We start from the raw sequence: 21282 nt of genomic DNA, 5'->3' as shown, positions 1-21282 counted from the left end.
ATTTTATAAAAGTGGCAGTATAATATTATAGATCCAAACATCATGTTGATGGTTATTATGAAGTATCTTATGCAAGCCAGGGTACATACGTACACGATAATAGCGGATTCCGCTTTTCCGTTCAAACGTGCGGGACTCAACTCGCGGAAACGCGGAATCTAGTTACTATTCTGTTCCGCGCTTCCGCGTTTCCGCGCTCCATGTAATGGCACCCTTACGCGGAAAATACATGCCATGGGACTCTAGCCTTACGATAATTTACTCCGCGTAAATGAGTAATATAACGTAAGTTACTACAGAAGTAACGCTCGCGTAAACGTAGTATGTGTTTCACTAAATTACGTAATCATTTATCGTGAAATGTAATGTGTGAAAACAAGGAAAAAGCTCATGTACACGCACCGTTATAATGCTAGGTCTACAATGCGTGTCGTAAAGTCGTGAGTCGTAAGAATTGACCAATCACAATCGAATTTGAGGAGAATAATCGACTGTGATTGGTCAATTCTTACAACTCACGACTTTACGACTCGCATTGTAATGAAAAGCAGCAGCAGGGGGTCAATCATGAATCTTTTCCTCTAGGGTGGAAACGTGAAAAATAAAAAATCTCTCTTTCTATTGATGTTAAATAGAAAGAGATAGTCATATAAAACTTTTCACTCTCCACGTTCCACTTAATACATGATTGACCCCCAGATCGTACTGATTAGCTACAAATAGAGAAGTTCTCGAGTTTCTAGAACTTCTCTATTTTGTAGCCAATCAGTACGATCTGCTGCTACTTTTCACTGCCCATGAAATTTCACCTTTAAGGCTGAAGTCACATGGCATGTATAACGCGGAAAATATCAGTCCAGTGACTATACCCTTTTTTTGTTACGGGGGGAAATCCTACATTGGATACTCCCGCCCCCGGAGCGGGGCAAGCGGTTATGTCGGACTCCTACCGACAGTATCGACTAAGGGCAATTTCACCAACCACAGTTAGCTTAACCGACGGTTAAAGTTAGCAGGATTGACCAATAGAAAGCAGGGTGGATTCATTTCTATTGGTCAATTCTGCTAACTTTAACCATCGGTTAAGCTAACTGTGGTTGGTGAATTGGCCCTAAGGCTGCGTTCCCACTCTACGCGTCGCGCGTTGCGTCACGACGCCGCGTCATGAGTTATCCAATCAAAACGTTTCATTTTATGACGTCATTTCCGACAAAATCTCGCGTCGGAAATGACGTCATAAAATGAAACGTTTTGATTGGATAACTCATGACGCGGCGTCGTGACGCGACGCGTATAGTGGGAACGCACCCTAAAAACCCCCCCGGATGTCCCTCGCGGCGCTATGTGGGAATCTGGGGAAGCCCCGGGAAACTTGAGATACCATATACCATCCATGGGCTTCCCCAATGTGACCGCACCCTAACACTTATATCTTTGATCTTTGCACACACGATATCGTTATCAATTTAATCTTTGCACACGCGCTATCATCATCAATTTAATATAACATTCTGTCGAGTGCACAATGGTCAAAAAATGTGGCGAGTGCGGTCGTACTTTAGTGTGCGACGAAAATCTGAAATTACTGCGTATTATTGTAATATGTTCAATCTTAGGTGGCGGCACATTGGGTGTGTTTGCCTTGCCACTCATTGGATTCGGTCTCGGTGGTGTTGCGGCTGGTTCGTTAGCAGCATTGTGGCAATCTTTGATCGGTAACGTAGCCGCTGGAAGTTTATTCGCGATATTGCAATCACTCGGCGCTACTGGATTAGGATCAATTTTGTTCGGCACATTTGGCGCAGCCGCACCCCTTCTCGTGGGCATTGCTGTCCGTTATTTAAATTGGTGCGATGATGAACAACATAAAGATCAACATAAAGATGAACATAAAGATGAAGATAAAGAATTATTCTAATAATGAAGTAAGTAATTATTAATATACATCATTATTTTACGTACTTTAATTGTTTTAAATTTTTAAATCGCTTTTAAACACCGAAACATCAACCTCGCGTGCAAAGAGCGGATGATTTTTCGAATATTTGCTGACAAATCGCTGCCATATTATCGTTTCGGTAATTTCACTCGTGGTGTTAGTGCATTTTATTTCGTGAACTACATCACGGATACGACTGTCGAAGTTATTCGTATTTAAAATTTTACAACAATAGATCCGTTCGTCGTCGTGACGATGACGTAAAAAATTGATATAATAACGAACGTAGCATTTTTTTCTAGCACGATTGTCGCCGGAAAGCTCGCATTCGCAAGTCATAATTCCCAGTGGAGAGATTGGCTGGTTTCTCAGCCGTGAACTCCGCGTTGACAATGGCGACATAGCAGCTATCAGCAGTAGGAATAAGAACTCCTACAACTCTTACCGCATGATAATGCGTGATATTACATATAATTAACATATTAATGTAATGTTTTATTATTGAATAACATTAAAAATCCTAAAATATAAAATTTTCTTAAACTTATTCCTCCGACAAATCTATGTATATAACAGAGAGAAGCCTGAGAGAGGCCACGGGCGCGATTTCGCTGTAACTTTATTTTGAAGCGCCTCTATGTCCACAAAATGTGGACATTGAACTACGTGGCCAATGTCTATAAATATGTAGGTAATGTCCACGATTTTGTGGTGCTCTTCCGTGCTATGTCTACGACCTCGTGGTAACATATTTCGAGGATCCTCGAGGATCAACGATTAAATAGAATAGATACGGCCAGTTTCACCGTCTTTCGATTCACGAGGCGAATAGACACGATTAGGAATAAGAATAGGAATAGGAATAGGAATAAAAATAGGAATTGTAAAAAATATTTTACATATATTACATCTATATTACTTTTATTTTTTTAATTATAAAAATGACATTAATGCCCCTACCCCTACCTCTACCTCTGCCTCTACCTCTGACCCCACCCCTACCTCTTCCCCTGGCTGTTCCTCTTCCTCTTCCTCTTCCTCTTCCAAGTGTAGCCGCAAGGGCCGCATGTATAATGTTTTGTAAATCTCGTGTCTGAAACAGAAAATTTAAAAAACATGTTAATACATGCAAAATAAAGAAGTAATAATAACTAATTAATTTAATTAGGGGAAGAGGAAGAGGAAGAGGAACAGCCAGGGGAAGAGGTAGGGGTGGGGTCAGAGGTAGAGGCAGAGGTAGAGGTAGGGGTAGGGGCATTAATGTCATTTTTATAATTAAAAAATAAAAAGTAATATAGATGTAATATATGTAAATATTTTTTACAATTCCTATTTTTATTCCTATTCCTATTCCTATTCTTATTCCTAATCGTGTCTATTCGCCTCGTGAATCGAAAGACGGTGAAACTGGCCGTATCTATTCTATTTAATCGTTGATCCTCGAGGATCCTCGAAAATATGTTACCACGAGGTCGTAGACATAGCACGGAAGAGCACCACAAAATCGTGGACATTACCTACATATTTATAGACATTGGCCACGTAGTTCAATGTCCACATTTTGTGGACATAGAGGCGCTTCAAAATAAAGTTACAGCGAAATCGCGCCCGTGGCCTCTCTCAGGCTTCTCTCTGTATATAACAATCGTCGATTATGTTTCAAAAATTTGCAAATTTATTTCAACTTGCAAATAATAGTAATAATACTGAAAAGCGGCGGACACTAAAATATGTTTTACTGTACGTGTTTCACTAAATTACGTGTAATCATTTATCGTGAAATGTAATGTGTGAAAACAAGGAAAAAACCGTGTATGTACACGCACCGTAAAGGTGGAAGCACATAAAATTGCAGGAGCCATGAGCAGAATGCAGAAGCCATATACGCATGCGCTATGGTATATGTAGAGCTCTACAGATACCACAGCGCATGCGCATATGGCTTCTGCTCATTCTGCTCATGGCTCCTGCAATTTTATGTGCTTCACCTTTAGGCTGAAGTCACATGGCATGTATTTTTTCCGCGTAACGCGTAACCGCGTAAATGCCCGTATCACACTAGCGGCTCGCGGCCGCGACTGCGATTGCGATTTCGTCTTTTGACCAATGAGAAATGTCCGAATTGCCAGCAGCTTCTTTCTCATTGGTCAAGGGACGAAATCGCAATCGCAGTCGCGGCCGCGAGCCGCTAGTGTGATACGGGCATAACGCGTAACCGCGTAACAAATTAGAAGAGAGAGAGAGAGAGAGAGAGAGAGAGAGAGAGAGAGAGAGAGAGCTGATTAGTTACGCGATACGCGTTACGCGGAAGATATATCAGTCCATATGACCGCACTCTTATATGCACGCGTATTGGTCCGCAGCTGATTAGGTCTGTACTTTTTGACTTAACTTTTTGCGCGGTTTATCTTCCCTCTTTTTCATTTTACGTTAAAGAGGAAAAGAAAAAAAGAAAAACTGTGCAAGAAGTTCAGCTAAATAGAATAGACCTATTTCAGCTCCGCCATAATGGGCTGTATTCCAAAATTCACTCTAGCTAACTGAAATGCTATAGTGTGCGTGACATAAACTATATAGATTTTAATTACCCAGAGTGAATTTTGGAACGCAGCCATGGGATACCGGAAAAGACGGGTAGGTCACGTGACAAATGTGGAACTGACGCCATTTAAAATATTCGTGCGTGTATATGTTGAAAAACAAGGTGCTGTAACAAGAGGTATATAACGTCTTTCGTAGGCAGGTAAAGCGAATTAAACTGGACAGAAAAGTCCTATATTGTTTTGCAAAGATTAACGAAAGAAATTAATTAATAAAGATCTGCGAATGAGCGTGCATCCACGCACCACTGAATCGCACGTAATGTGGAGGATGCATGCTCATCGCTCATCCGTAGATCTTTGTTAATTAATATCTTGTTGGTTATCGCGAAAAGTCGCAAATCGGTGTTACGTTTATTTTCAGACGCTCTATGTACTAAGCCATCAATTCCTCAACGATATGCTGAGATCAAGAGTGTCCTCCATTCTACTGTATTATTACTATAGAGAGAAGAGAGAAATTTATAACTTGGATTCTTACTAGGGTTGCAGACAGGTCAGGTTCCTCACACACCCATTACCGACTTTCTGATTTGTTTATTGCTAATGGCGGTTGACTGTGTCAAACAACAAATATATAGTTTTCACAATCAACAATTTTATCAAGGTGATTATTTATAAGTGATATATAGAAATACTTACCATATATGTACATAATATATATTACATATACATATATAATGCATTTTAGGATTTAGCAAAGTAAGATCATTAGATTAAATGGTCAAAATGATACTCGAATACTGCGTGCCAGGAGAAAGGGCGTACATCAATATCTATTAGAGTCCAGCCCATAAGCTTAGAATCCTGCTCTAATTTAGAAATATGGTAGTTAAGGGCCAGTGATATGATCGGTAAGTTTTAAATAATTATTAAATATATACAATATATAAAGATTTTAATGTAACGAATACTGTATTAACAGTATTATATCATGCTATCCATTATATTTTTAACCATACTGTGAATATTTGATCCTACATTACTTGACTGGGATACATTTTCCAATGTCATATCTCAATTTTCATTTTCTGATGATTTCTTTTAGACAAAAGCAATGGCATCATCCATCTGTGACATCAAAAAGGACAGAAAAGTGACCAAACTGGTTAGTATATATAAAGGTTTATGAACATATTTTACATCTCATTTTCATGCGGTCTTAAATTATTATAAATAATTATTGCAAGTCAACATAATTTAATATATGGAGGAGTAAAAGCCATAGTGGTATAAGTCAAATTTTTTAAGATATTGACTCGTGTGCATAGATGCAATCTATACAATATATAAATTGGATCTATGCACACAAGTCAATATTTTAAAAAATTTAACTTACACCACTGTGGCTTTTATCCCTCCGTATGTAAGAATATACATATAATGCGTATTTAAAATGGCGCCAAAGTTCCCCACTCACATCACTCACATTGAGCAAACCGTTTCGAGATCCCATAAGTGGAGCTAGAAGCTGTTTTTTTTTCCGAGAGGGTTGTGACTGAATCGAGGAAATAAACGTGAAATTGAAATTTAAAATAATACGGCACGTGGCTTAAAACAAAATTATTTTACATTTGTCGATAATATTTGATAATAATATTCCGACAAAATAAAAGGGAGAAAACGGTACGTTACGATATAGCAATTGTTTCCTTATTAGGTTAATGTAAGTGTACAGAAAGTAATATAAATTTGGTTAGGATATACATATATATGTATATATATATGTTTGTACACACATTTTTTCCTTATGGAAAAATGCTACAGAAAGATTATTGTGGGTGCGAAAAAAGTACATGACACTATGACAAATATTACAGTAATTGCTAGCTTTGTGTGCTTTTTTCGTAACTACAATAGCTTTTTCCATAAGAGATCATACATGTGGTGGAATATATACAGCTTTATATTCAAAATATTTTATACATATAAAGTACAAATTGTGTATATTAATTATCTGACATAATTTTTGCAGCAAGTTATGATTGACGAAAATAGACTTACAAAACAGAATGAAAACGATAATCTGGAAGAGATAATTAATAAGCAATTCGAGAAACTTCTGGAACTCAACAGCGCCACAGTGTTAATAAAAGGTACATTTTTTGCACTTTTATACCTCATTTATATTAAATAAAATTATAACAATACATTTACAAATTGGTAGCAAATTTAATTTGAATATTGAAATCGGTGCCTATATATGTTTTCTGGTTAGGTTTGTATTTTCCTTTTAAACTTGCTGCTCATAAAATAAAAGCAAATTGATAAGAGCTAGAAATATAAGCATTAAGTTGTGTGGTACATTTCTGCTGTCGTTTTGCAAACATTGATGTAATTAACGGATTTTTCAAATTTGTTACCAAGAAAATTTGTTGCGTTTAATAAAATATGTTTTTCTTAAATTTGGCTAGTTGAGTAATAAAACATTAATTCGCAGTCGTGTTTTACGTTTTACAGGCAAGCAAAATATAAAGGATGAACTTCAGAGAGTGCGCGAGGAAGTATCGCAACTTGGATGTGGCATCAACGAAATGAAAAATCAGTTGAAAAGAATGAGAGAACAGAATTGTCGTTCAAGGGTAAGTGCCAAATTATTCCCGAGAATTTATTTTTATTCAAGAATTGGACATGAATTAGAATGTCTTTATTTGCTTGAAGGAATTATTGAAGTTAGTTGAAACTTTGGACAAAAGAATTCTCCACCAAGAAAAGAATGTTCCACCCGAGCTCATACAAGGCTACCAGAATGCAAAAATCTCTCCTAATATGTTAGGGTGTACTGTAAATTCAACGCACCAACTGTCGGAACAAATGCCGAGTAGCACCAAAAGGATTGAAAAGCAAGAAATTGTGAAAGATTGTAAAAGAACGCTTTTCAACGAACCAGAAATATGTCCAACAATATCATTTATCACTGAAGAAGAATTAAATAAAGTACCCAAGTATATGATCGGGAGGCAAACAAGTAATACCTTGGAGACAATTAATAACTTTATAAGTGGTATAAATCAGACATTAATTGCGAAATATACGATTTTATCGTTGGGGAAGGCTGCCGCTCAAAAAAAGGGTGAAATTAATCTGTATTTACATTATAAAAAGCAGGAACTCGATATCCAAGAAGAAAATCGTAAGTTAATAGTTTATGTTAATGTAAACACACATATTTATAAATAACTGTAACAGTATGTAAACATAATAAGTACTGCATTTAATGATCGGACGAGAACTCGTACTTTCAACGTGGTATGGATGTTGGCCACTGTATATATCTATATTAATAATTTTCAGGCTACCTCTACTTTTTCACAGCTGAGGATTATTACAGACAAACGAAAACAAAGATTGATAAGACCAAGTTAAACTTGATACCTGCATTACGCCATTGGGGGCGTTTACGAGAATGCAGGGTTAAAAATGAATTATTCTATGTTATATTAATTAATAATTAATTAATGATAATGAACGCCACATTAATTAATAATTAATTAATGATCTTCTGAGAGTGCCTTTTTAATGTTTCTGTATATAAAAGAATATATTCTAATACTGATATTACTAACACAGTTAGAATCTTAGAATATACGGAAATAAAATGTATAAAATAATTACAGTATTTTTTTAAAATACTAATATTTTTGTATACAAACTTGTGTCAATTTATGTACAAAATTATAAAAAATTGCCTAAAAATACAATAAAATGTGTGAATTGTGTTACCAAAATTATAATCACTTCTTTATCTTTGACAAGATTAATTTTTCAATTTTTATTGATTAAATATTTTTTATTCAATTCAATGAATACATATTTTTGTTCAATTCAATGAATGAGTATTTGTCAAATTCTAGGTTCCCTTTTTAACGTAATATGAATTGAATAAAAAATATTTAATCATATATATGTATAACCTCGATATCTCTGTCATTTTATTTGCGTTAATTTGGAGACAATAGAAACAACAAACAGTTTCATTTGTTTCAGGAGTAGCAGGCAATTATTTCTAGTTAGCTAACTGATCTGTTTGTTTGTCTTTGAAGAAGCTGAATCGTGGTAGCAAGAAAATTTACTATATCAAGAATATTGAGTTTGCCATGAAAGAATATTTGAATATTTGTGTTCTTTTCAAAGAAAAAAAGGTAATCTGCTCTATTTTTTTTATTGGAATATTTCAAGTATTTTTTTACAATCTTATAAAATAAATTTGGCACGATCAATAAGCATTATAATTTTATTTTAGATATTTTATTATAAATAAAAATTGTAAAAATTGTAAAATGTTATTAAACAATATCTACTGTAATTCATAGATGAGAAATATGTATCATACATATTTTATGATAGTATCTTATATTTTGCAAAAACTAAACATAATGGTTAAATATATAAGTGTTTGTAATTGATCATTACGTTGTGTGCACTTAATTTGCAGCGATAAAACATGTTACAAGCAGAGTCAATTAGTACATTAAGTGGCCATGAAGATGATATTGATGATTTGGATGGTTCTGTGATATGGTCCCAAGAGGAGCCACTTTCTTCTAACGAGATATTGGAATTATCGGCACAAGATGAAAAAGAAAACAGCTTATTTGCTTTCTGTCGATTGTGTGCTGGTCAAACCACTAACCCAATATATATTTATTCTGAGTTTGGAGAATCAATGAAATTGGCACATAAAATAAATACGTGTCTAAGCATTAAAGTAAAATATTTTTTATTAAAACTATTTTGTAAACATACTGCATACACTATATGATTATGCATATATGTATAATGTTTGTAAATACGTATATTTTACATAGCATAATTCATTGTAGATTAAGAAGACAGACCCATTACCGAAACAGCTCTGTTTGACCTGCGTCGAGAAAGTAAACTGGTGCGACGAATTTGACACACAATGCATTAAAGCGGAGGAAATCTTGTCAACGATGTTAAAGGAGAAGCAATCTTTTAATATTTCTAATGGATTGTTTTCCGACCAACAATCCTGTCCTTTATGCGTAAAGGGCTTTATGAATGTATGTAAAGAAACATTCCAGAATACAAAGGACATGGAATTATACGAGAATGATATAATTTTAGAAAGCAGTGATGAGGAGAACATATTTAATAACGCAAAGGTCAATAAGGAAAACGGGAATCGTTCTATCACATTACAATGCCTAGGAGATAGACAGACATATCTAAAGTGTGGAGCGTGCATGAATCTCTATCACACCGAGGAGACACTAGATGGTCATAAATGTAAACCCAGTATACAGAACACAACGAAGCCATATAAGTGTCCCATATGCGACAAGACATTCATGTTCGAAGAACGATTAAACTTTCACATGCAATTTCACAAAGGCGCGAAAGCATTATACTGCGAGGTCTGTAAGATAACGTTCGGCAAAGAATTGAAGCTATTTTACCACTATAAGAGACAACATTCTAAGGAGAATAGCGTCTCATGTCTGCAGTGTGGAAAGTTATTCGAGGATCAGGAGGCGCTCCGAGTGCACGTTTGCGTCGACGGTAAGAATCGGCCTCATATTTGCGAAGTGTGCAATAAAGGCTTTTTCGACGGTTACACTCTGAAGCGTCACGTAGTGACGCACCTGCCTGAGAAGCCTTACAAGTGCTCGGAGTGCTCGAAGAGCTTTACGCAGAAATCAAGGTTGAACAAACATGTCGCGAGCCACTGCATAGTTATCGAGAACAGCCAGACGGTCTGGAAATGCCTTCAGTGCGGTGAAGTGTTTATCTCTTGCGATGATGCAGATATTCATTACAAGATAATACACGAGGACAAAGTCACGCTGATCGAGGAGTTGCTGACATCGAAACTGTATCATTGCGAGTTTTGCAACAGCCATTTCACCAACGCGGACAATCTGAAGACTCATCAGAAACATCATGTTGTCGAAAGACCCTATACGTGTAATACATGCGTGGCCACTTACAGATCCTTCGCGGAAGCTGTTTTACATTGGAAGGAACATCCCAGGCTGTTTAAAGTTCTCGTCGTCTTTCTATGCGAGGTCTGTAACAAGGACATGAAGGAATTATCCCTGCTGTACAAACACAAGCAAAACAGACACGCCCGCGCGTCCAGATTGTCCGAGTCGGGCGACGCGAAGTTCATCTGCGAACTCTGCGGAAGTGTGTTCGACAAAAGCGAGGATGTACAGGATCACGGACGAGATCAATGTTCCAAGTTTCCCTGCGACATTTGCGGCAGCCTGCTGCCCACGGCGAACTCCTTGAACGCGCACAAAAGACGGCACAACGGATTGCGGCCGTACGTCTGTAACATTTGCGGAAAGAGTTACACGCAGTCCAGTCACATGTGGACCCACAAGAGATTCCACATGGGCATCAAGCCTTACGCTTGCGAGTATTGCGATCAGCGTTTCACGATAAAACCGGACTTGGCGGATCACGTTAGGAAGAAGCATACGAGGGAGAGGCCGTTCAAGTGCGAGGTGTGCAACAAGGCATTTCTGACCGGGTCTGTGTTTTATCAGCACAGATTGATACACCGTGGCGATCGCAGGTACAAGTGCCATTACTGCGAGAGGGCCTTCACCAGAACGGAGGCCTTGAACAACCACATCAAGATACACACCGGGGAAAAGCCGCACTCGTGCGATGTGTGCGGCAGATGCTTCAGACAGAAAGGAGACATGAGGAAACACAGACGCACCAAACATGCCTCCGAACAAGATAAATCAATTGAGAATTGTCAGAATTAAGTATGGGACCATTATTCTTTCGTTTTTACAGTTGCGTTTTAATCATCATACCGATAAAGTTAATTTATATGTACGCGGCAGTATATTTATGCATATTACCGATTATTAGTTCTCTCAATAAATAACAAAGTGCTCCGAAAAATGTGATACTATACAATTATTATACAAGGAATATAAAATAAAAATATATAATTTACACATTATATATATATAAAATTGCACACATTATAATTAATGTTATACATATACGAATAAATATGTTACATTTTATGTATAATATCCATGTATTAATATATCAATATAGGCACATTAGTGTAATGTTATAATATATGATATAATAAATTATACTTACAAAATGTATCATTAAATAATTGTTTGTATCGTCGGATAAAACCATGTAACGTTGCACCTTTCAAAAAATTATTCCATTATTTATTTATTTATTTATTTATTCATTTTACATTGCATTTTATTTCGCGTTGACCAACGGGCCGATTTTGAACGGCCGCGAGTGCGCTGACGCACGGCAGGTGCGCGCCGTTACGTCGCGCACGCGCCCGCGCGCCACGGAACTCGGAACAGGTGATGTTACATACCTGCGATGTCTCATGACATCGCCGTCACAGTATATACAATACTCCTGTGTCACCGTCATCGTGCATCCAATCGTCACGCACGGACGAGCTGCCGCTGGTCGACCCGATACCTGGCCACATATACTGTGACCTGGCTGTGATAATTACCGAGGCCCGTCGCGCCAGTGCACGCCGCGACCGCGACGATCGCCGCGATGACAGTGTCGAGATAGAATGACGGGCATCCCGAGGTCCACGGAGCGGATTATACTGGGTACGTGGTGGTAGGTAGCCCGAGAGGCGAGGGCGAGAGAGTAAAGACAACTACGTCGCGCGAGAGCCTCGCCTCGGAGAGCTCTACCTTCTCTCCGGCCACGGGAAAACCCCCCGCGAGTCCGTGTCCGAGAGTGCGACTTAACCTTAACGCGTTTGACATATGTAACGGAGTGCATGCATGGAGAAAGGATAGGCGCAGTGTAAACAAAGTCCGTATACGCGACCAAAGCTGGTCGAATGATTCCGAACGAATCATCTTCACGCATTATTTTAACGAGGGAATTTTATCATTTTACATCTTTGTTTAATTTCGTTGATGTTTGTAAAAGATAAAATGTGTTGTTGAAACAGGAGAGAACCATGGCTTTCCCACCTTTAGTCAGCTCCACGCCACCACCCTTAGACAACTTCAGAGAGTCTGATGAAGATGAATTTGGAGACTTCACGACTGGTGGAATAGATGGTATTTATATAAATTGGCAACTATTACGTATAGCAAAATTACATTCCATATTACAGCACGTAATCGTCTTCTAATTTGTATAATTGTTATTACAGGTCTATCCGCTTCATCAGGATCCCCACAGAAACTTATTACTCCGATACAGACCCCAATAGCATCACAGAACGTATCTCCTAGAATAAACGGTATTAACGAGTCACCAGTATTGGATAATTGCCCTAAGATAAACGAAGCCTCGAAATGTGGCGTTATCGACGATCTGCTGATCGTCGAGAAGGCAGAGAACAATGTGAGCCACGTAAGATTGAAGGATAGAACGGATAATAGTAACGTATTGGAAAACAATTTTAAAGAAGCTAGTACAACAGAACACAGTCTATTAGATTCACCTAGGAATGGCGAGTCGCGTAATGTTGAGACTAGTAATAGCATTGATCACGTTTGTACTCAGAATGTTTTAGCTAAGGAGAATTTTATTGATACGGATGTAATTAGTAGCAACAATAGTAGTTTAGCCGATAGCGTAAAGACAGTCAGTGAGCAGGAGGGATCGTCGAATGGTTTGGAGGCGAATGACGAGGTCGAACCTGTGAGTCTGGACTTGGAGGATCCTACGAGCACGCCGGACATTCTGGACGACGATTTTTACAATTACGAACAGTTCAAAGATTCTACCGAGTGGAACGACGCTGTTTGCGATAAAGAGATGGATGTAACTGTGACGGTTCTGCAGACGGATTACTTGAACGACAAGCCTAATTCCGTGGACACAGAATGCAACGTAACGGACGAGATTGGAGAAACTTACGCGTCATACGGCGAGAATGAAACCTGTGTCAATGATACTAATGATAAATCTGCCTTTATCCACGATGAAAGGACAATTTCCAGTTTTGTTACCTCGCAAGAACTTAATGTAGACGGTACCAATGTTTTTAGACAATCGGACTGTGAATTCAGTATTCAGCCGAAATATATAGAGATGTACGATGTAATATCCAACGCTGATGCGAGCAATGAGAAGTCGAGTAAAAGTGTAAACGATTCTTTCAACTTTGATTTCACTTTCGACGAGGATGCTGTGAGAGAGGAATCAAATCTAGATCATACATCCGTACATAATGAAGACATTCACCTTCATAACTCTAGTAAAAAAAGCGACGCGAGTACTTTTGCTAATAATTTCTGCGATATAAAAAATACTATACAATCAAAAGAAAGCGAATATGTAGCCGTAGATACAAAAAATCAAACTATTCAGAAGGTAGATGTGAATGGGGCAAGCGAGGAAATTTCCGTTTATGAGGAAAGAGAGTCGAGTAGTGAGGAAATACGCAAACAGTACATTCCGGAAAATAGTTTTGACGCACCCGATCTGGATAATTCTGACTTTACAGAATTTATGGAGCATAGAGATTTTGACGATGTGTCGGAGTTGACAAATAATTACAATTCAATATCCAGTAATAGTACATACGAGACAGTACAAACTCACGATTTACATACATCTTCATCCGACGCGTCTTGTATACAAAAATTTTCACCAATGAAAGGAGCTTCACTGCCATCTACTAATACATCCCTCGACTGTTTAAAGGATAAAGTTAATATTACGAGTACCACGGGCGAAGAATGTGCCACATATGAAAGCAAAAATTCTGCAGTATATTTTAGCGACGGCGAATTTTATGATTTTCATTTACGAGCGAACGAGCCGGCAGCAACCGAAGCGCGAGAGAATGGTTGTCCCGAGTTCGAAAGTGCGGACAACGAAAATGACGATTTTGGCGATTTTGCTAATTTTTCGAGCACGACGGTAGAATGGAAATCTGACGATGCTGAAGAATTGAAGGTACCTGACGACGACGATGATTTCGGAGACTTTAGTAATTTTGAAACGTCAACCGATGTAGTAGAGACACAGCAATTTAGTTTAAAAGAATCTATATGTCGGATAGAAAACAAGAATGTGAGTTTAGGAATGTTTGTGTAATACAAAATTACTAGTAGTTTATTAGAGTAATGAGTGTATTGCTTTGATTTAGATTCTTAGTCTTGCATTATAATATAAATGATACAATTTAATATATTTTAACGTTTTAATTTAATTAAAACAATTTCAGGCTGCGAATAAAATAGAAGATATAATAACAAACATGTTTTCCGTGGTTTCTGAATGTCACGAAGTTGAGTTGAAAGCCTTAATAGATAAGACAGATAAAGTTTGGCAGAATGTGAAGAGCGTGGAAGAAACCAATGCCCTCACTTACCAATGGGCGAATAGTAGTAGTAACAATGTTCTCTTAAATGCTCTTGGCATCGATTCTCGGAACATTGTAAGTATGCGTAACTTGCTCATTAATATATTTTATACATATATGAACAAAAAAGTAACAATGTTATATGAAATTAAAGTTATTTGGACCGAGATGGAACCCGAATATACCAAGATTTGCTGCAAATCTCGGCTTTACTCCGTTAGAGCCAATTAAAGCTACTGCTGAGCCTCACCAGTTTTCTGCAGCTAATACCAGCAAGACACAAGGCGCAGCTTGTTCAGATGTAAGTTGAGACTTTATTTCTGTGTGTGTAATATACGTAAGTAATATTCGTATTAATTAATAATTGTAATAATCGTATTAGGAAGTACCTGCTGCCCAATTTGATTGGAATAGTTCTGGCCTTGTAAATCCTCTAGATGCTAGTAAGTATTTATTGTAGTTACGTGTGTTTTTGTTAAATGGATATTAAATTATCACATATAACAAGATTAGAGAGAGAATATTTTCTGAATAAGTATCTCTTATGTATTTAAAAGTAGTATGGTGTTGTTTTATAACATATAGACTAAGTGTGTTAAATGCTGTCCTAAATATCGCGAAAATAACGATACAGGTGGTGGTGGGTTATCCGCTCTTCTGCCTCTGGATTTGTTGTGTCCGTTTGATCCTCTACTAACACCTCATTGCTCCACACATTCCGAATCCTATCATCAGTCATCTTGCTCAACAAACTCCGTTTATTACTGTAAGTGATCAAACTGTAATGTCTCTGTCTTTGCATACATGTATATATGTATATTCATAACTCTTGTTTCAAGTAGAAAAATATCCTTTCTGTACTAGAAATTAAGTAGCCTCCTCTTATCTGCTTGGTTTTAAACGTTCGTAGTATTTTCAATATTATTGTATCCGTAATTCTACTAATTTATTTTAATTAATTATCAATTTTTATTACTGGTACAGATCCACTAGAAGCAGTTATGCAAGAACCAAGCGGAACCAACAGTTCACAAAAACATCAAAAATCGTCTCAGACATCCAAAATAATAGAACCATTGCCAGGACCATGCACAATAGAATGGAAGAAGAAGACCGAGCAAGATTTTGGAATTAAGCAGAAGAGCAATCCGTCGCATCGAACACTGAGAAATGTTCCTCTGACCAACAATAAGTCGTTTCCAATAAGCAATAATACATCCAGGGTACACGAGTATCACAGAAAGATGTCGGTAGGTAAGAAAGAGAACATGCAAGATGCGGAACACGTGGTTATGGACCGATACGGGCGACCGATGACCGTGCAAGCCGAGACCGTGAAAGTTCTGAATAAGTTACCGGACCTGTCGTTTTTGAACGCGAGATCTTTGTTGTTCAATCGCGAGCAAAGGCAAATCGTGCCGGATCTCGGGGCTATGATAAATCGGAAGATGCCCGGCTGAGTAACATCGGTCTGAATGCGAGTTTGAAAGGGTAAACGCGAGAGGAAACTTCCCAGAGAACCTGTTGCGAGCTGGATGTTTCTAAGTGATCCATACAATCAAAAACGTACTTCTGCTACCTTTCAAACCTGTGTTCAGACCAACCTTTGATCCAACCTTGGCTCTTCCACATCAGAAAAGGATAACGAGACGCCACGTATGAAAGATACTCCCTATATTAATCTATTCGCTTGCGGCACCGAGCAATGCACTTCGACATTCCGAATCATCATTGTTTTGTGATTTTGTAGCGCTAATGGTATTGTTACTGATGAATCCTTCAAAGTCTTTACTTTGTTGCGCAATTACGATTTAATGTTGTACTGATCATTTCAGAAATTATGGCACGTAAGTTGTTTTGTTAACTCAATAGTTATGTAATCTTTATTAAAGACAGTTTTATGTCCTTAATTAAATAGATATAAGAACTCACACATTCGGCCATATTCTAGTCTACAGTTCTTAATGATAATTTATGTATTATATATTAGAAGAGATTCGTTCATGTATATTTTCGACGATAATTGCAGGCAATTAAGCAGCGCCAGAGTATTGTACTTGTTTGTATCGCATTTCAAATTTACCTACTAATATTCTGGAACTACTTTTAGATGAGCAAATCTGAATATTCGAGTTATACATTCAAGAAGCCGCGCGTACTTTGTACGACGTTCATCTGTTACAATTTCAAGCAATCATAAATATTCCCCAGTCATATAGGGAACACACATTAATTACCCAAAACTATATACTAATCGTAAGTCAATTATCGTAGAATGAATCTGACGAGATTGATATCTGTAATGAAATCGTCGAGTGATAATACGTTTAACAAATTCGCTTGATGCTTTTATTGCACATTTTGAATTTCTACTGTGGAACGTGATGTACTTAATTATGTAAATCTCGGCATTTGCATATTGATCATTAGAGCGAAACGATAAATATTATTACCATTATTCGTTATTTATTAATGATAACATTGTAATATATATTTTATGTAAAATATTGTGGATAACATTAACACATAGGCAATCTTTGATGATCGAATAGTTGTTACTTTTCTTAACCACCTTTACGAAATCGTGCGATTTTTAAGATCCTCGATCTCATTCCCAATCCTTGAATTCAATCTTTTATAATAATCAGGACAATTTAAGTATTAAAGACGCAAAGTATATCATTATCTCATACAATCATTTTAATATAATTATATTAAATATAAAAGAATTTTATATTTAAACATTGCAATACCATAATTATTTCATCAAAATACTTTCATTAAACATACTCATCATTTTACACTCTGTTATTTTGAAATTAATAAAATTCTTTCATTATTTCAGTATGTGAAAATATATACTTTGTTATATAAAATAGTAATAATCATAGTATACGCAATTATAATACATAATAGTTGCTCTACTGTGTCAGAAATACAATTAAACTTTCATTTGAATATATTATTGATTATCGCATAATATAATAAATCTTCTGATATAAAATTATATATATCTTCTATTAAAGTACTAGACTAGAACATTTTATTTTTAAAAATATAATAATCGAATATGTGCACTAGTAATTTTGATATATAAACATATAGAAGTTTTTTTTATAAAAGAATAACATAATTCATGAATTATGTTAAAAAAATTTAGTTTTTAAATGTAAGGAAGAGAATGCAAAATATATTACTTTTGTCATTAGGAAAATATATCCTCCTCAGATTCTTCTGAACTCTTAAGGGCCTGCTTGGATTTTATTGTATCATCTATGTCCATGTTTTCTATATTTGCTATATTGCCTTTGCTTGTTGAAGGCTCAGGACTTGTATCTTCACTAGAAGAGAAACGTTTTTTAAGATTTTTCTCACTACTCTTTGGTGCAACTTTCTGTTCATTCTCATAATATATCTTGTGTATTCTTGTCTTAGATGATTTAGTACCATGTACTTTCTTATTCTCCACCTCTGATCCCTCGCTCTCATCAGTGGTTTTATCGTATACCGATTGTGTCGTCTTTTTGGCATTATCTAAAGCTTCCTGAAGCTCTCTGTTTTTTTTCTTCTTTGTATTTAAAAGTATGAGAAACTTCTTGTAAAGCTCTTTCTCCATAGTGGTCTTTTCATTTATTAATTGTTCTATATTCCTGATCAGGTTGGTGTTGATCTTATTTAAATGCTCGTTCTCGTTCTCCAGTGCCATGGCTCTCTCTTGACATTTTTGAAAATGTTCTAACGACTGCTTTAAAGTGTCGGAAAGAATTAATATATTTGACAGAGAGTGTACCGCAATTTCTCCACGAGTGAGAATGTTTTGGTGTTTCCATGTGAATGTATCGTCCTCCAGAAAGAACTGTATATCGGCATTTTTACCAGAGAATGCTTGTTTCGTCTTCTCCAGATACGTATCAAAGGATTCATCCAAGTGATTGAAAAAATATTTAGCATCCTCTATATGCATCTAAAATATTGAGATAACTTTTATAATACACGTAAATATACTGTAAAATAAATAAATAAATATTAATTCTATACCTCGCCACTTAATGGCACTGTGCATGACCTCAGTATCATTATTTTAAAACCCGTATCCTCCCATTCTGAATATAGTGTAAAATTGTTTTTGTCCACTTGATTAATGAGCTGACTTACGTTAATCATGATATTTCCTTCCGATAATCTAGAAAAAGTACAAGGCAAATGAGGGGAGTCATGAAAGGCATTCGATGTGCAATCATCTGATGAAGACGCGACGGCCGGCGATGGTGATATCACATCGTTAACCTATAATGTGTTGACGCACATTATCAATTTTTAATCGAACCTCGAATTATTTATAAGTAAACCTGATCAATAGGACTCTTCTTTTAAATGTATTTCCTTTTGACGACAAGCTCTATTCTCGAATAAATAATAATTAACGTCATCACTAATACACACTTATACCACGGTCGTGTATATACACGTGGTCGCGTGTCATATCAGATAAAAAAAATATAATACGCAGTACTCACATGCGCCTACGTAGTATAAAAAATTTCTTTAAATTTGAAAATTGTTTTAAATCCAAGAAACAAATATGTATGACATTTAAGCAATAAAAACTGAGGTTATATTACGACATTCACGACACAACCGTGTTCACGACTAATTACTTATGATCGACTTTCATTAACCACAACAAATACTATTTCTCATCAAAAGTGGCGCGATGAGGTCGTCGAAGAGTAAAATTAATAAATCTCATTTCTCGCCAGTGGAGTGTTTAAAAAACGCGAGAAATAATTAAATCCAACAAGAGGCGAGAAAAAGTTGATAGGATGTTTTTAAAAATTATTTGAAACTTCGTCATTTCCGATAAATACTTATTCGCCGGATAAAATAAAAACTCGTGATAGGGCAGCCGACAGCGTGTAAATATTTAGTAGCGTGGTTTGATGCATTCTCATGTAAGGATAGAGTTTCAAAACGTTAATTTAAGTTGTTTTTTATTTTCCCAACGTTTGTCTCTATTGCAAAATTTAAAGACTAATTTAATAAAACTGAACATGTTTTACAGGACAAACTAGGGAAGAGAGAATCTGTACTCGGAAGCACTGGTCTTGCCTTAACCTTAAATTGCCTTGAAGTATCAGCTGTATTAATATATAAAAGTAATATACTTGACAAGGTGAGAATCATAGCTCATTATTAGTCATTAAGAACTTAATTTTATTTAAAAAATTTAGAAAAAATAGTATCTATATCTTATTAATTATGTTACACATAATTTGCAGGTTTCGTTGAGTTCCTGAAATTTTCAATTTAAAGTCGAAGGAACTTTACTACTTAAGAATAAGTTCTTACCTAGCTCATACACTTAATTGCCTGATATATTTAGAGTATATGAATAATAGTGAAATCATGGAATGTGTACCATTGCACAAAGCATTAGAACCGTTGGCTTGGCTAGAGGGAACGTGGCGAACGGAGAGTCAAGGCAACGGCAAATACCCGACGATCAAAGATTTTAACTATTACGAGGAGATAAGCTTCACGTCCCTGGGGCAACCCATGTTCAATTATACCATGCAAAGCTTTTCCAACTCGGATTTAAAAAAGCCGATGCATCGGGAGACAGGCTTCTTGAGAGTAAACCCGGCAACTGGTGAAATAGCTCTTATCTCGGCACATAATTTTGGTTTGACAACCATTGAATGTGGCGAGGTAACTGACAAAGCCATCATCTTAAACAGTACTGATATAACCAGGATAAAATGGGCGAAGGGTCCTCATGTAACTCAGGTACGTCTAAATTTTATCAACTAAGTTAGCATTTATGTAAACAACAGCTTAATTACACAATTAAAATAAATAATTTTAAATTTTATGACAGGTACGCAGGGAATTTAAACTCAATGACGATTGTTTGGAATATGTGCTTTACATGGCGACGTCGAATACTCCAGTGCTGACCGAACACTTACGGACAAAATACGTGAAAGTGAGCGAAGAAGTATAAAAGAATGTGAAGAGCAAATCAATATTAAATCATTTTAATTCTACTACACGTTTTTGAGTAATAACTATCATTGATTTTGAGTAATAACTATATTAATTACTATAATTTTGTAAGCACCATGCGCGAATAAAATTTTAGAACAGTGGAAAATGTACATGTCGAATCGATTGCTCACTTGATAATTTACTGCAATTGTATGAGCATCCGTGCACATTGCATGATGAATGTATTATATAGTAATTTCATCACAGATCATAGATTCCATGAAATTGTTGTCAAAAGTTATTCATTCGTTCGTTATATAATAGGTTTAAGTCTGTTTTTTCCGTTATAATAGCTTTAGGTCTGTTTTTTTCCGTGATTGCGTAATATTACGTTTTCTGCTATTGATACATGTATATATAATTAAGCATAGGAG

The 21282-nt window shown here is 36.4% G+C and overlaps 5 protein-coding genes and 2 long non-coding RNA genes across 17 annotated transcripts; 5 read left to right on the top strand and 2 right to left on the bottom strand.

Moving 5' to 3' along the window:
- Positions 1 to 1399: 1399 nt before the first annotated feature.
- On the top strand, positions 1400 to 2472 carry LOC139809618 (uncharacterized). Its single transcript, XR_011731145.1, has 2 exons — positions 1400 to 1925; positions 2242 to 2472. It is a non-coding gene; the product is annotated as an uncharacterized lncRNA (long non-coding RNA).
- Positions 2473 to 4268: 1796 nt separating this feature from the next.
- Positions 4269 to 8145, top strand: LOC139809923 (SKA complex subunit 1). Of its 4 annotated transcripts, XM_071773209.1 has the most exons (8): positions 4269 to 4682; positions 4904 to 5146; positions 5231 to 5393; positions 5588 to 5647; positions 6515 to 6635; positions 7000 to 7121; positions 7201 to 7672; positions 7834 to 8145. In XM_071773209.1, exons 4-8 carry the CDS (start codon positions 5597 to 5599, stop codon positions 7992 to 7994), a joined length of 927 nt encoding a protein of 308 aa, XP_071629310.1. In that variant the 5' UTR covers positions 4269 to 4682; positions 4904 to 5146; positions 5231 to 5393; positions 5588 to 5596; the 3' UTR covers positions 7995 to 8145. The 4 variants fall into 4 exon arrangements, with proteins under 4 accessions (XP_071629310.1, XP_071629311.1, XP_071629313.1 ...); XM_071773210.1 differs by having other exon boundaries at positions 4269 to 5035; XM_071773212.1 differs by lacking the exons at positions 4269 to 4682; positions 4904 to 5146; positions 5231 to 5393; positions 5588 to 5647 and adding an exon at positions 5981 to 6205 and having other exon boundaries at positions 7834 to 8139.
- LOC139809930 (uncharacterized) lies at positions 5406 to 12011 on the bottom strand. Its single transcript, XR_011731216.1, has 3 exons — positions 11882 to 12011; positions 11638 to 11694; positions 5406 to 5610 (listed from the first exon to the last, which is right to left on the bottom strand). It is a non-coding gene; the product is annotated as an uncharacterized lncRNA (long non-coding RNA).
- LOC139809920 (uncharacterized) lies at positions 8426 to 11645 on the top strand. Its single transcript, XM_071773206.1, has 3 exons — positions 8426 to 8681; positions 8975 to 9247; positions 9363 to 11645. The coding sequence occupies exons 2-3, from the start codon at positions 8984 to 8986 to the stop codon at positions 11283 to 11285; spliced, it is 2187 nt and encodes a 728-aa protein (XP_071629307.1). The 5' UTR covers positions 8426 to 8681; positions 8975 to 8983; the 3' UTR covers positions 11286 to 11645.
- On the top strand, positions 11922 to 17409 carry Afti (aftiphilin). 6 transcript variants are annotated; one of them, XM_071773194.1, is made up of 8 exons: positions 11922 to 12134; positions 12488 to 12599; positions 12695 to 14568; positions 14723 to 14935; positions 15015 to 15161; positions 15243 to 15303; positions 15596 to 15626; positions 15725 to 15746. In XM_071773194.1, the coding sequence occupies exons 2-8, from the start codon at positions 12497 to 12499 to the stop codon at positions 15729 to 15731; spliced, it is 2436 nt and encodes an 811-aa protein (XP_071629295.1). In that variant the 5' UTR covers positions 11922 to 12134; positions 12488 to 12496; the 3' UTR covers positions 15732 to 15746. The 6 variants fall into 6 exon arrangements, with proteins under 6 accessions (XP_071629295.1, XP_071629294.1, XP_071629293.1 ...); XM_071773193.1 differs by having other exon boundaries at positions 15495 to 15626; positions 15725 to 15742; XM_071773192.1 differs by lacking the exon at positions 15725 to 15746 and adding an exon at positions 15845 to 16133 and having other exon boundaries at positions 11923 to 12134.
- Positions 16713 to 19518, bottom strand: LOC139809925 (uncharacterized). Of its 2 annotated transcripts, none has more exons than XM_071773213.1 (3): positions 19378 to 19518; positions 18899 to 19043; positions 16713 to 18824 (listed from the first exon to the last, which is right to left on the bottom strand). In XM_071773213.1, the coding sequence occupies exons 2-3, from the start codon at positions 19022 to 19024 to the stop codon at positions 18066 to 18068; spliced, it is 885 nt and encodes a 294-aa protein (XP_071629314.1). In that variant the 5' UTR covers positions 19025 to 19043; positions 19378 to 19518; the 3' UTR covers positions 16713 to 18065. The 2 variants fall into 2 exon arrangements, with proteins under 2 accessions (XP_071629314.1, XP_071629315.1); XM_071773214.1 differs by lacking the exon at positions 19378 to 19518 and adding an exon at positions 19188 to 19371.
- On the top strand, positions 19009 to 21014 carry LOC139809927 (peroxynitrite isomerase THAP4-like). Of its 2 annotated transcripts, none has more exons than XM_071773218.1 (4): positions 19009 to 19128; positions 19923 to 20033; positions 20140 to 20647; positions 20739 to 21014. In XM_071773218.1, exons 3-4 carry the CDS (start codon positions 20249 to 20251, stop codon positions 20862 to 20864), a joined length of 525 nt encoding a protein of 174 aa, XP_071629319.1. In that variant the 5' UTR covers positions 19009 to 19128; positions 19923 to 20033; positions 20140 to 20248; the 3' UTR covers positions 20865 to 21014. The 2 variants fall into 2 exon arrangements, with proteins under 2 accessions (XP_071629319.1, XP_071629318.1); XM_071773217.1 differs by lacking the exon at positions 19009 to 19128 and adding an exon at positions 19672 to 19812.
- The last annotated feature ends 268 nt before the right edge of the window (positions 21015 to 21282 follow it).

The sequence above is a fragment of the Temnothorax longispinosus genome, chromosome 3 (assembly GCF_030848805.1).
Source record: "Temnothorax longispinosus isolate EJ_2023e chromosome 3, Tlon_JGU_v1, whole genome shotgun sequence".
In the NCBI taxonomy this organism is placed as follows: Eukaryota; Metazoa; Arthropoda; class Insecta; order Hymenoptera; family Formicidae; genus Temnothorax; species Temnothorax longispinosus.
Note: the sequence above shows the minus strand (reverse complement) of the source record. Positions and strands in the feature narration are given on the sequence as shown.